Genomic DNA, 12319 nt, shown 5'->3' with positions numbered 1-12319 from the left:
CACCGTTGCAAAACTTTTAAGGGTCGTTTATTTTTTTTTTATTTTTACAGCCATGTAGTATTCCTTTGTATTAATGTACCACATTTTTTAACCTACTTACCTACTGATGGGCACTTGGGCTGTTTCCAGATCTTTTTTCAAAAGTTATTTATTAATTTGAGAGAGAGGGAGGGTGGGGGAGAGAGAGGGGGGAGGGAGAAAGATTGATTTGTTTTACTTTGCATTGGTTGATCCTTGTATGTGCCTTGACGGGGGATTGAACCGATAACCTTCACATATCAGGGTGATGCTCTACCCAAGTGAGCTACCCAGCCAGGGCCTGTTACCAGATTGAGGGGACAACATGTGTGCCAATGATACATCTGATAAGGGGTTAATTTTCAAAACACATAAAGAACTTACAGAACCCAACACCAGGAAGACAAACATTCCAATTAAAAAATGGGCAAAGGACCCAAGGACATATAGATGGCCAATAGACATATGAACAAATATTCACCTAATAACCAGAGATGCAAATGAAATATCATCTTACGCCTTTGAGCAAGGCTACCATCAATAAATCAACAAACAACCAATGTTTGCGAGGATGTGGAGAAAAGGGAACCCTAGTGCACTGTTCGTGGGGAATGCAGACTGATGCAACCACTGTGGAAAACAGTATGGAGTTTCATCCAAAAATTAAAAGTGGAACTCCCTTTTGACACACTGATCCCACTTCTGAGAATAGATCCTAAGAATCTTGAAACACCAGTCAGAAAGAATATACACACCCATATGTTCATAGCAGCATTATTTGCAATGGTGAAGACCTGGCAACAGCCCAAGTGCCCTTTAGCAGATGAGTGGATGACAGAGCGGTGGTACATGTACACAATGGAATACTATGCAGTGGTAAAAAAAGAATCAAATAGATTGAGGTGACATGGGCTAATACATTATGTAAATTACAAGTGTACAATCTTCTGATACATTATCTATATACTCGCTCTGTGCTCATCACCCAAAGTCTAGTCTCCTTCTGTGACCCCCTTAACCCCCCTTCAGTTTGTGCTCCCCTCACCCCCTTCTCTCTGGTAACCATTTTTTCATTTCCGAATATACGAGTTTGTTTTCTTTTTGTATTTATTGCTTTCTGTATGTCTGTGTGTGTCCATGTGTGTGCATCTGTGTATGTGTGTGTGTTTGCATGCATGTCCACGTGTATATTGTGGGCATGTGTATTTCATACATGCACAAGTATTTAGAAGCATTAGCAGTGAAGCTTTCTGGTCTCCAAGTTCACTTTGCAGGATAAACTTTCCTCACAGATTCAATATAGTTAATATGTATGACTGTTCAGAGTTTCAAATTTCACCTTCATAAGAGTAACATCCTATGTTTCTTGTCCTTTTGTGTCTTATTTCACTTAGCGTGATGCCCTCCAGTTCCATCCAAGTCATTGCAAATGGTAATAGTTCATCTTTCTCGGCTGAGTAATTTTCCATTGTGTGTATTTCCACACCTTTACCCAGTCATCCACGGGAGGACACTCGAGGTTGTTTCTATGTATTTACCTCTTTCTTTTCTAATATAGTCATTCATGGTTCCTAGTTTTGCATTTCATAGGTCTGCTATGTAACACTTCAATGATCATTCATTTAAAATATTGAATATTTTTTTTGTTTTTTTTTAAAATTTTTTTATTGATTATGCTGTTACAGTTGTTCTATTCCCCCCTTCATTACCCTCCACCCTACCTCCCCATCCCCACCGTTACCCCCCCTTTAGTTTATGACCATGTGTCTCAATTCCTTTAGATTCTATATTTCCCATGCTATTCTTGCCCCCCCCATCTATTTTTTTATCTACTGTCTATGCTACTTATTTTCTGTACCTTCTCCCCCCTTCTCCTCCTCCTACTCCCCTGTTGCTAACCCTCCTTGAGATCTTCATAAAATATTGAATATTTTAAATCAATATCAGTTTGGATATTTTTCTTTGTTTTTTAGAGATTTTTAAATGTTTAAAAGTTAAATTCATTAGGCTGACAATGATTAATAAGATGGTTATAGGCTTTTTTCTCTTTTTAAAAAGATCTTATTTATTTATTCTTAGAGAGAGGGGAAGGGAGGGAGAAAGAGAGGGAGAGAAACTTCAATATGTGGTTGCCACTTACATGCCCCCAACTAGGGACCTAGCCCACAACCCAGGCATGTGCCCTGACTGGGAATCGAACCAGCGACCTTCTGCTCTGTAGGCCAGCACTCAATCCACTGAGCCACACCAGCCAGTGCTGTTAACAGGTTTTACAAGTGTACGTTTCTATGGTACATGATCTCTACATGTCATCCCACTTCTGGTTTAGTTTTAAATTTACACATACATTTTTGAGACGTCTATTTCTTTGATTCTATAATGCAGGAATATTGGTTATCTGTGACTATACAAACAGGGGCCTCCCAGAGACACCCAGGAGCTAGTGGGGGCCCACATCAGGTCTCCAGGCTGGCTGGGGCCACTAGTAAGTGTCCTTGGGGCAGCTTTTGTACCTTCTGGGGTCCACGCAGGTCTCCTCCCTGGAGTGTGGGGTCTGGGTCCTTCCTGGGCTAGTGGACGGCCAGAGAAACGTAGACACTGGGCTCATGTGGGGGCTTCTCTGATGAGGAGGAACGGGGTGCACTTGTCTCCCTTCTGAGGGTCAGCTGGGCGTAGGTCACATCCTGGGGGGCAGCAGATGCAGCAGCCTGGAGCAGGGGGACAGTGAGAGGGGTGAAAGGTGGTTGGGGCTGGGTAAACCTGGGGCCTGGAGACGACGGGGCCCACCTGACTGTCCACCTGTCTGTCCTTTTCTGCTTGTCTGCCCTTCCTGTCCAGCAATTCCTCTGACAGGGGGGAAGGAGAAGGGGCCATTCCCTGCATCTGCCTTGATGTTGAGATGGTCACCTGGGCATAGGTCATTCCCTGGAAGTCGTCACAGGTCCTGTTCTCCTGCAGAGAGACAGTGAGACAGAACCAGTGTGTTCCTGACCCCATGATTGAAACCCTCCAGTCACGTGTCCACATGGTGTCAGAGTGACAACTAAACTTCAGATCAGATGAGGTCACTCTCCTGATGGAGTCTGCAGGGACTCCCTGAGCCTTGGGGCTCCTGGTGCTTCTGCAGATCTGACCCTTAACCTCATGCCCTGTCTCTTGCTCATTCACTTCCAGCCACAGGGCCCATCTGGCTGAAGCAGCAGGTCCTGCCTCAACCTTTGCACCTGCTGTTCTCCCTCCTCACCACTCACTCCACCCCCTGTGCTTGCTTCATTCTGCTTTACAGCACTTGGTTCTTGAGGATTCCATCTGCCTGTTTGCAGGTGTCTCCCTCACCCACAGGCGAGCTTGAGCAGTGTGGGGACAGGCTGCTCAGGATGGCACCGCAGCACCAACATGGAGCCAGTAACCAGTTGAGCTCTTGTCACAGCTGCTGCATGAGTGAGTGACGGGACCCTGAGACCTGTGGGTGTTCACTCATTCATGTCTCCTTCTGAGACCTGGGGCCCCACAATTCATATAGAGAGCAGGGAACTAGCAGAGAGGACCACCCAGGAGGGAAGGGCTTTGAGGTCACAGGAAAGTGGGAGTGGTGAGTCAGAGCAGGACAGCCTGGTGCCCAGAAGGACAGGTCAATATGGACGCTGCCGAGAACCAGGGGAGGTGAGGACAAGGGGGTGACCACTGGAGTAAACTGGGGAACAGGAAGGTCCTTGGTGGCCTGGACAGGAGCAGGGGTCTCACCTGAGGGTCAAGCTCCATGCCCTCCCCAGGATTAGGGTCCTTCATGGCAGCATCTGCGGGGGAAGAACAAGGAGCGTCTCCACTCAGGGTCCCTGAGATCTCAGGGCTGCAGACCCTCGCCCTCCCAGATGGGTCACTAACCCAGAGATGATGAGGTGAGGGGCCAGGTCAGGCTGTGTGGATTTCAGTCCCTCTCACCCCTGACCCCCACAGCCTCCCAGGCTGTCCCCTCCCCTAATCCCTTCCTGAAATCCCTGCGTCCCCCTCTCCCAGGGCAGCTGTTCCTTCCTCTCACAGAGGGGCTCTTCCTGGGCGTCTGCAGCTGGGCTGGATCTGGGGGAGGAGACAGGAAGTTAGGGGCAGAGTGGGGCCTTGGGTGGGGGTTGGGGCCTTTGGGGCAGGAATTACCTGGTCTGCAGGCCTCTGTCCTTGGGCTCTGGGTCCGTGGCCCCTGCAGGAGGTCAGATATCAGCCTTCCTCTGGGCTGGTCAAGAGGGAGAGTCCCAGCCCAAGGAATGTAGGGGCCCCTCCCCATGTGACTGCAGGGGAAAGAAGGAAACCTGCACATGTTTGTGGGTATGTTTCATGTTTCAGGAGATTGAAAATGGTGGAAGACAACTTTACATTTCTATGTCGATGCTGATGTTGAGTGTTTTCTTTCTAGATTTTCCAATGTGAGATTCTGGAGAAATCTGTTTCTCAGCTGACCTTCCCCATCTATTTGATTTTCCTGCATCAGGTGCTCTGTGACCTGATGGGTCTCTTGTGACCCAGGTCACCCCGTCCCCTGCTCACCTGATGTCCTTCCTTTGCTCTGACGCCTGTGTCGGAGGAAGAGGAACAGGAAGAGGAGGAGGGAGACCAGTAGGACGAGGGCCACCAAGACCCCTATCAGCACATTCCAGTACCATTGGAGACCTTGGGCTGGAGTGACATCATGAATGAGCCAAAGGTGCCATTTAATGAGCACCTACTGTGTGTGAGGCAGGTGCTAGAATCTGCCTCTCAGCTCTTCTAACTTCACAGCCCTCACGCACCAGGGATGGCTGACCCACTGACCAGTCTGCCTGCCCCGGGTCACCCAGCCTGGCTGAGGCAGGGCTGGGACTTTACACAGGAACTTGTGCTGCCTGTGCTGTCCTCATGCTACCCCAGGTGGACACCAGCTCTGAGCTCTGGGCTCCTTATCTGCAGGGGCCTGTCCTGTCTCACCTGGAGCTGAGGGTCCTTCTTTAGTACCTGTCCCCCAGCACAGCAGGGACACAGGAGGGGCAGGAGTGTGTGGTGAACCCTGATGCCCCCTTCAAATGGTTGGGCTGGGCTGGGGCTCTGCCCTCCTGAGCTCTGTGACCCCTGATGTCAGTTGGAGGGACACTTCCCCTAATGTCACATCCCAGGGGGACTTCCCTGAGAGGACCCCCTCCCAGGAGGTCAGAGCCAGAACTGAAAGGAAATCTAAGCTGTGGGCCATGATTCTCTCCTTTTACACTTGGAGACACTGAGGCACAGGGAGGGGAAGGCCGTGTCCAAGTCAGAGCCTCCAGAGGTGCCTGAACTTGCACAGGACTCAGTCCCTGTCCCCCATGGACACACCCACCACCTCCCCACAGAGACCCTCACTTACTGCTCTGTGGGCCTGACTCCATGTGGCCAAGGGGCAGATCCTCAGAGATGTTTAGAAATTCAGGATGGGGGTGAGGGGTGGGTGCTGCCTTCCCCCACTGAGCGTGGCTCCTCCCCCAGAGGAGCCCCAACATGTACCTCATTCACAACCACCCCAACTGTCACTGGCCTCACTCAGCCCTGTACAGACCTGACACCGTGGTGGGGGAGGGGTGTGTCCTCAGAGTGCCTGAAGGGCCATGTGTCCCCTGAAATCTCTCCCTGACTCCCCCTCTGGGACAGAACCCTGTTCCTGAGTATCTATGGGGACATGAGATCCTCTGAGAGACACAGAAGTGCCCTGGGCTGGTCTGTGCCCTCCTCTGAGTGAAGGGGGTCCAGTAACTCACCGGTGGTGGAGGTGGGCCCTGTGGGTAGGGGGCTGGGATTTCCAGAGGGTCCTGGGAAGGAACAGAGAAGGGGGTGAGGGTGTGGGCTCACCCTGGGGTCCCACCTCACCAGACTCCTCCTGCCTCTGTGCTGTGGCTTCTAAGACCCTCTCACTGCCCACCTGGCGCCTTCTGGACCAGGTGGGGGTTTGGATGGACAGGTGTAGCAGGGCCTCCGAGGGGCAGATCTCTGCTGGGCGGCCGTCCTTAGAGCCCACGCCATCCCCTTTCAGCCTGTAGTTCCTCTGGGGACCAGGACCTGAGCTAACAGCTCAGAAAGACAGGGTCGGGGCCTCACCTGACACCAGGAGCTCCAGGGGGTCACTGGGCTGTGACAGCAGGTAGGGGAAGATGCTGAGTGAGCTGTAGCACCTGTAGGTCCCCTTGTGGGCCGAGGTCACAGGACCCATGGAGAACTCTGCCTGGTGCTGCTGAGCTCGGGACTGTGATCTGAGACGCAGCGGGGGATTGGCTGTCCCCTCCTTGGACAGAAGGAAAATGACCCTTGGGCTCTGTGACTGACACACCAGGGTCACGTTCTCTCCTGAGGCCACCATGGCTCCTGGTTGCACCGAGAGGGAGGGTCTGTCAGGGAGCCATCCTAGAGAGAAGGGGCAGGTGAGGGGCTGACACCCTCCATATCTGACCTGAGAGTCACCAGGCCCCTTTCTGATGACCCTGCTCTCTGTGTGGCTCTGTTTTCTGTGCATCTCCCCTCCCATCTCTCTCTCCTTAGAGACACCAGACCCCGTATCTTGGCCATCACCACTTGAGACCCCCCAGCAGGGCCTGAGCAGACTCCAGGTTCATTACTGGACCCATTGGCTCCTCACCTGCCACCAGGATGTCCAGGGGGTCACTGGGGGCTGACCACTCAGAGGAGAGGCTGTGTCCACCATAGCACCTGTAACGGCCCCCATGGGAGCTGCTCACAGTGTCCAGGGAAAAGTTGGCCTGAGAGAGCCCAGCCTGGGGCTGCAGGGCAGTGATCTGGAGGAGGTCCTGTCCCCCCTCCTTGGACAGAGCAAATCTGTCATAGCTGATGTCAGAGAGACACTGGAAGGTCAAGCTCTGTCCATAGGACACAATGGAGCCCTGCTGGGTCAGGAGGGAGGGCTTCCCTGAGCCACCTGCAGGGACCAGACAGGAGTGACAGGGCTGGTCCTCCCATGAGCCCTCCTCCTGGCCTGGCCCCCAGGCCACCAGGCCCTACTGTGTCTCTCTGTGTCTCTGGGGCCCCACTCATCCCACCTCTCCCATGGGGCTCCCCTCCCTGCAAAGACCACAGTTACTTATATGCTGCCTCAATACATGGATGTTACCAGGATGTGACTTGCCTGGGATCAGGAGCTCCATGGGGTCACTGGGCTGTGACCACATGTGGGGTCTGTTCCAGTAACAGCCATAGCATCTGAATGTCCACCTGTGTTTGGGGGTCACAGGGCCCACAGGGAACAGGGCCTGGGACTGCCCACTGAGGTGTTGCTGTGAGTCCAGGGTCCAGGAGACCCTGTCTTCTCCCTCCCTGGTCAGAATGAACCTGTCAAATCCCTGCCGTGAGCCACACTGGAGGGTCACGTTCGCTCCTGAGGTCACCACAGGGCTGGGCAGGGCTGAGAGGCTGGGTTTGCTGTAGACTCCTAGGAGAGAAGGAGGCAGCATGTTAAGTGGGGTCACACCTTCCTCATGTCTCCCAGGGCTGGGCCGTGAGGGGGAGACCCCTTGAGGGTATCCCCCTTCCTGAGGGAAGAGCCTGAGGCTGGGACCCCTGAGTGTCCACTCACCTGTCACCACCAGCTCCAGGGGGTCACTGTCCTCTGACCAGCCAGTGGGGCTGACATAGTAACACTGATATCTCCCTGCAGTGAACTCTGTCATTTGTATGATGGAGAACTTGACATTCTTCCTGGGATACTGTGATATCTGTCTGTCCAAGGCCGCTGGGCTTCCATCTTTATACAAATGGAACTCCTGGGCCTGCAGGGGCCCCTGACACCAGATGGTCACTGAGCTCCCCCAGGGGATCACAGGGCCTGGCTCAGCCCAGAGGGTGGGTTTGGGGAGGGTCCCTGGAAGGAGTCAGAGGTGGGGTCAGAAGTCATTTCCACCCCCACTGCCCAGATCACAGCCCCAGGACTTTCCCTGACGTCCCCCATCCATTAACCCAGAACTTCTTTTTCACCCACAGCTGCCAGATGGAGAAGCCCTTTGTCCTTTATGTGGAGAGGGACATGGGGCCCCTGGGGACAGACTCACCTGCCTGCACTGGGGTCCTCAGGCCCATGCTCAGCCCTGCAAGAGAGTCCCTGTGAGAGATTTGCCCTGAGTCCTGAGCAGAACCCTTCTCCCCGGGAGCCTCCTGAGCCCTGGGGTCCTGACAGAGCAGGGCTTCCCCTCCCCCCTCACATCTCACCCAGACAGAGCAGGGCTGTGAGGCTGGGGGGCATGGCGTCTCCTCTCTGAACCCAGCTGCGCAGAAGGAGGAAGAGACCAAGGAGTCCTCAGGGTGGAGAGACTCACAGGGTGTGGTCACTGGGAGGCTGGACATCCCTGTCACGAGGTTCTCCTGTCACCAGCCCCTCAGGAAGGGGACAGTGTCTCCTGAGGAGTCCGGCCCTTGTTCTCATGATGGAGGAAGAAATAGACCCGCAGCCTCCTGAAACACCCCTTGCAAGTGAGGTGACCCAGGGCATGGCCTTCCAGGTCCCCCTCCATGAGGTCCCCTTCCCCCCGAGCCCAACTATCAACCCCTCCCTGTGGGTCCTCCCCTTGGACAGTGGTCACTCAGTCCCTGGAGATGCTTTAGGAAGATGGGGTCCCTGTGCCTGCAGAGCTCAGCTCAGCAGAGACACGGTCCCCTCCTCACTGTGCAGTGCAGACGAGTGCCGCTGTGACAATGAGCACAAAGGGGAAACAGTGAAATAGGGGAAAAGAACATGTCCCTTCCTCTTACCCAGAGTGTGGTTTTCCTTCTATCCCAGCCACCCCCACTGACTTCTCATATTTTCCTAGCACCAGCGGCCATCCATCTTTTGGGGGACAAGCCTCTGAATGATCCCTGCCCCCTCAGTGCCCTTGTTTCCTGGTTTAAACCTCCTCCTCATGCTGTGGTCCTGCCTTCAAGCTTCAGGGGACATTGATTTGGGTTATAGTCCTGATTTTTACTTACGGCAGATAGTTATTTAAATAACCATTCAACCATTGCCCACATGATCTGTGTGCTAATGGCGTATCTCTGAGTCTCAGTTTCCTCATGCGGATGATGTTGTCACAAAGCCCAGTCCCCACAGTGGCTGTGGGTCAGTGGTGCTGGTTCATGGGAGGGAGGCTTCCATTTCCAGACCAGATGAGGATGTGAGTGGGCTGGGACATGAGAGGATCAAGGTGTCCAGGGTCAAGGGCAGGATTGTTTCATCCCCTTGAGACCATGTCTGCTCTGAATACCAAGCACAGCTACTCAAAACAGCTCTAAAGTATGTAGGTCAGACACGTGCAGAAAAGAGAAATGAAAGTTCCCAAATGGAGAAGGAATGACCTTGAAGAACAGAGACTGAAACTGAGTGGCCGTACTGCTCTGGACTATCCATGGGTCATAGGGACATGATTCCCTCCCCCGAGCAAAAGGAAAGGGACTCCAGGACCTCACAGGAAGGGGGTCAGGGAGCAGGTGAAGGCTTTAAGTGTGGCCCCTGCCCCATGGTTCTGTGCATGGTCTGAGATGTCTCTGCCCACTCACCCAAGTCATGGTCAGCAGTGAGCAGTCTGCCCTGTGTGTCCTGAAACAGACTGAGTCCAGTATGTCACCCATGGGTGTCTGTCTCATGTGTGTGTGTGAGGTTCCCATGGACCAGCCCTGGTGGGCAGAACACTGAGCAGGTGCTGAGCCTGAGAGAGTGGACTGCATGGGGCAGGGGCAGCTGCCACAGCCCCTGGTCAGCCTGACTCCCAGGACAGCCCTGGAGAATCTGCGGGAGACCAGGTGTGTGAGGGGAGAGGCTCCTACAAGAGTGGACAGTGGAGACATCTTAATGGTGACAGACAGAGCTATGGACACCGTCTACTGACACTGGGGACTGTCACATGAAATGAAAGAAGGGAGTAGGAAATATGAGTGCAATTTAAAATAATCACTTGTAAATATTTGAAAATGGAAGAAAGGATTCAATTTTTGAGCCAGGAATGTGAATTGTTTTACAGAGGAGTGTCTAGAGTTAGAAATCTGTGAGATGAACAACCCGATAGAATGGAGAGACTAAAACAATTCTTCCCATCAAAGATGAGACAGAGCTGAAGGGCCAGTTGTGACAGTGGAGTACAATGTTGAGGAAATTTCCAGAATGCAGCACAGGGACACCAGGTGTGAGGACTGCAGGTACTTGGGGACTAGAGTGAGGAGGGCCAATGCCATATCTCTGGTGTCAGAAGGAAAGAAGTGACCATGACACTTAGTAGGAGCTCCAGAGAACAATCATTGAACATTTTACAGAGATGAGGAAGACCAGCTAAGTGATAGGGGGCATGTATTTGAAAATGAACTCAGCCCTGCCTGGTGTAACTCAGTGGACTGAGTGTGGGCCTGTGAACCAAGGGTCGTTAGATCGATGCCCAGTCAGGGCACATGCCTGGGTTGTGGGCCAGGTCCCCAGTAGGGGGCATGTGAGAGCCACCCACACATTGATGTTTCTCTCCCTGTCTTTCTCCTTCCCTTCCCCTTCTCTAAAAGTAAATAAATAAATAAAATGTTTAAAAAAGACAAAACAGAAATGAAATCTGTATCTTGTCCTCTTGTGGTAAATGAAGCAAATGAACGGTAAATTAAAATTTAAAAAATCCTATTTTACACATACTTGTACACATTACAATGGCTAATATTACATTATATGCATTTCAGCGAAAATAAAAGTCATAAAGCACTGGCCAGGGACCCCAGAGAAAGAGTCCTAACATTATTTTCTTTGGAAAATGCAAATTACTGAAATGACAAGCTTGCTGACACCAGACTTCCTCACAGATAAGAGCGACACCAGAAGACAGCGGGGACACTCGTCCAGGAGCAGATTGTCCGTGAAGATTGGGCACTGAGCCCCGTCAGCTCTGCCTCCCAGTTTCTGAGTCCTCCACTCCTGGGATTCCTGGGATCGCTGCTCCGAAGTTGTCTGGCGGTGGTTCTGTGTATTCCTGTTTTGTTTTTTAAAATATATTCTATTTATTATGCCATTACAGTTGTTCTATTCCCCCCTTCATTGCCCTCCACCCTGCACACACCTCTCCCACCATTACCCCCCCTTTAGTTTATGACCATGTGTCTCAAGTTCTTTAGATTCTCTATTTCCCATACTATTCTTGCCCTCCCCCCTGTCTATTTTCTACCTACCGTCTATGCTACTTATTCTCTGTACCTTCTCCCCCTTCTCCTCCTCCCACTCCCCTGTTGCTAACCCTCCATGTGATCTTCATTTCTATGGTTCTTCTCCTGATCTAGCTGTTTGCTTTTTCCCCCTCTTAGTTTGCTTTTGTTTTAGGTGAGGTTGTTAATAACTGTGAGTTTGCTGTCCTTTCACTATTCATATTTTTCATCTTTTTGTTAGATAAGTCTCTCTAACATTTCACATATTAAGACCCTGGGAAAGAGTCTGCTGAGAATGTGGAGGGAGTGGGCGTGGTTCCTGTGCAGCGAGAGGCAGGGCTGGGGCTGCAGAGGCTTCCCCACAGTTAGACTGTGGGCGTCTCCCCTCACTGCACTGCTGACCTTCCTTGATGGGGCCTCTGTTCTCACCTCCATGTGACCTGGAGCTCAGCCCACATCACAGGTTCAGATCCACCCCTGGGCTCACCCTCCATCTCTGGTCCACTTTCATGTAGGACATTTATTTCGCTTATATTAGGTGGGATCCTCAGAAAAGATCCCATCAACGACTCTTCTGTGTATCAGGATATGTACTTGGTGCTGGTTCCTCCAGAAATGCCTTGAGTCTGAAAGAGCAACTGGTGTTGGAAATGACGGTCAGGAGGTGTGTTTGTAAACCAGCTCCCAGAAAACACCGTCGTTTTCATAAGACCTGATTGTGGCATTTGTGTAATTCCTGGTTGTAAATACTCCTTTCTGTCTCCCTTCCCTTTTGTTTTGCTTTTTTTTTTTTTTTTGCTATTACTCATATTTTTTAATTTTTTAAATCTTTTCCCCCTATGATCCCAGTATAGAGCAAAGAGGTAAAAGACAGACTCAAAGGTCTTTTGAAGGATCGACTTGAACTATATATAATTTATTTATTTTAATTCTTTCATTGTTGTTCAAGTACAGTTGTCTGGATTTACCCCCCACAACTCCCACCCACCCTAGCCATCCCCACGTCCATGCTCCGTATTTTTAAAATCTCTTAAAATTATTATTGTATTACAGTTCCCCCAATTTCCTCCCATTGCCCTCCTCCGCCCATTGCACCTGCTCCCCGCCCCCGCCCCAACAGAAAATTTCCACTCCGTTGTGTCCGGGGGTCATTCATACA

The 12319-nt window shown here is 51.5% G+C and overlaps 2 protein-coding genes across 14 annotated transcripts in view; one reads left to right on the top strand and one right to left on the bottom strand.

The window, feature by feature from the left end:
* Positions 1 to 12319, top strand: part of LOC119038792 (leukocyte immunoglobulin-like receptor subfamily A member 3) — a 32494-nt gene that overhangs the window by 3120 nt on the left and 17055 nt on the right. The gene's annotated exons all lie outside the window — the stretch shown is intronic.
* Positions 1821 to 9526, bottom strand: LOC119035997 (leukocyte immunoglobulin-like receptor subfamily A member 6). Of its 12 annotated transcripts, XM_053662592.1 has the most exons (13): positions 8227 to 8363; positions 8070 to 8105; positions 7598 to 7882; positions 7151 to 7453; positions 6647 to 6943; positions 6112 to 6414; positions 5775 to 5825; positions 4558 to 4686; positions 4171 to 4213; positions 4058 to 4095; positions 3763 to 3815; positions 2806 to 2970; positions 1826 to 2726 (listed from the first exon to the last, which is right to left on the bottom strand). In XM_053662592.1, exons 1-13 carry the CDS (start codon positions 8258 to 8260, stop codon positions 2589 to 2591), a joined length of 1875 nt encoding a protein of 624 aa, XP_053518567.1. In that variant the 5' UTR covers positions 8261 to 8363; the 3' UTR covers positions 1826 to 2588. The 12 variants fall into 12 exon arrangements, 11 of the variants coding, with proteins under 11 accessions (XP_053518565.1, XP_053518560.1, XP_053518561.1 ...); XM_053662590.1 differs by having other exon boundaries at positions 1821 to 2726; positions 2926 to 2970; positions 8070 to 8363; XM_053662585.1 differs by having other exon boundaries at positions 1823 to 2726; positions 2818 to 2970; positions 8070 to 8363.

The sequence above is a fragment of the Artibeus jamaicensis genome, unplaced genomic scaffold (genome assembly GCF_021234435.1).
Source record: "Artibeus jamaicensis isolate MK-2021 breed Jamaican fruit bat unplaced genomic scaffold, CSHL_Jam_final contig_2566, whole genome shotgun sequence".
Lineage (NCBI taxonomy): Eukaryota > Metazoa > Chordata > Mammalia > Chiroptera > Phyllostomidae > Artibeus > Artibeus jamaicensis.
Note: the sequence above shows the minus strand (reverse complement) of the source record. Positions and strands in the feature narration are given on the sequence as shown.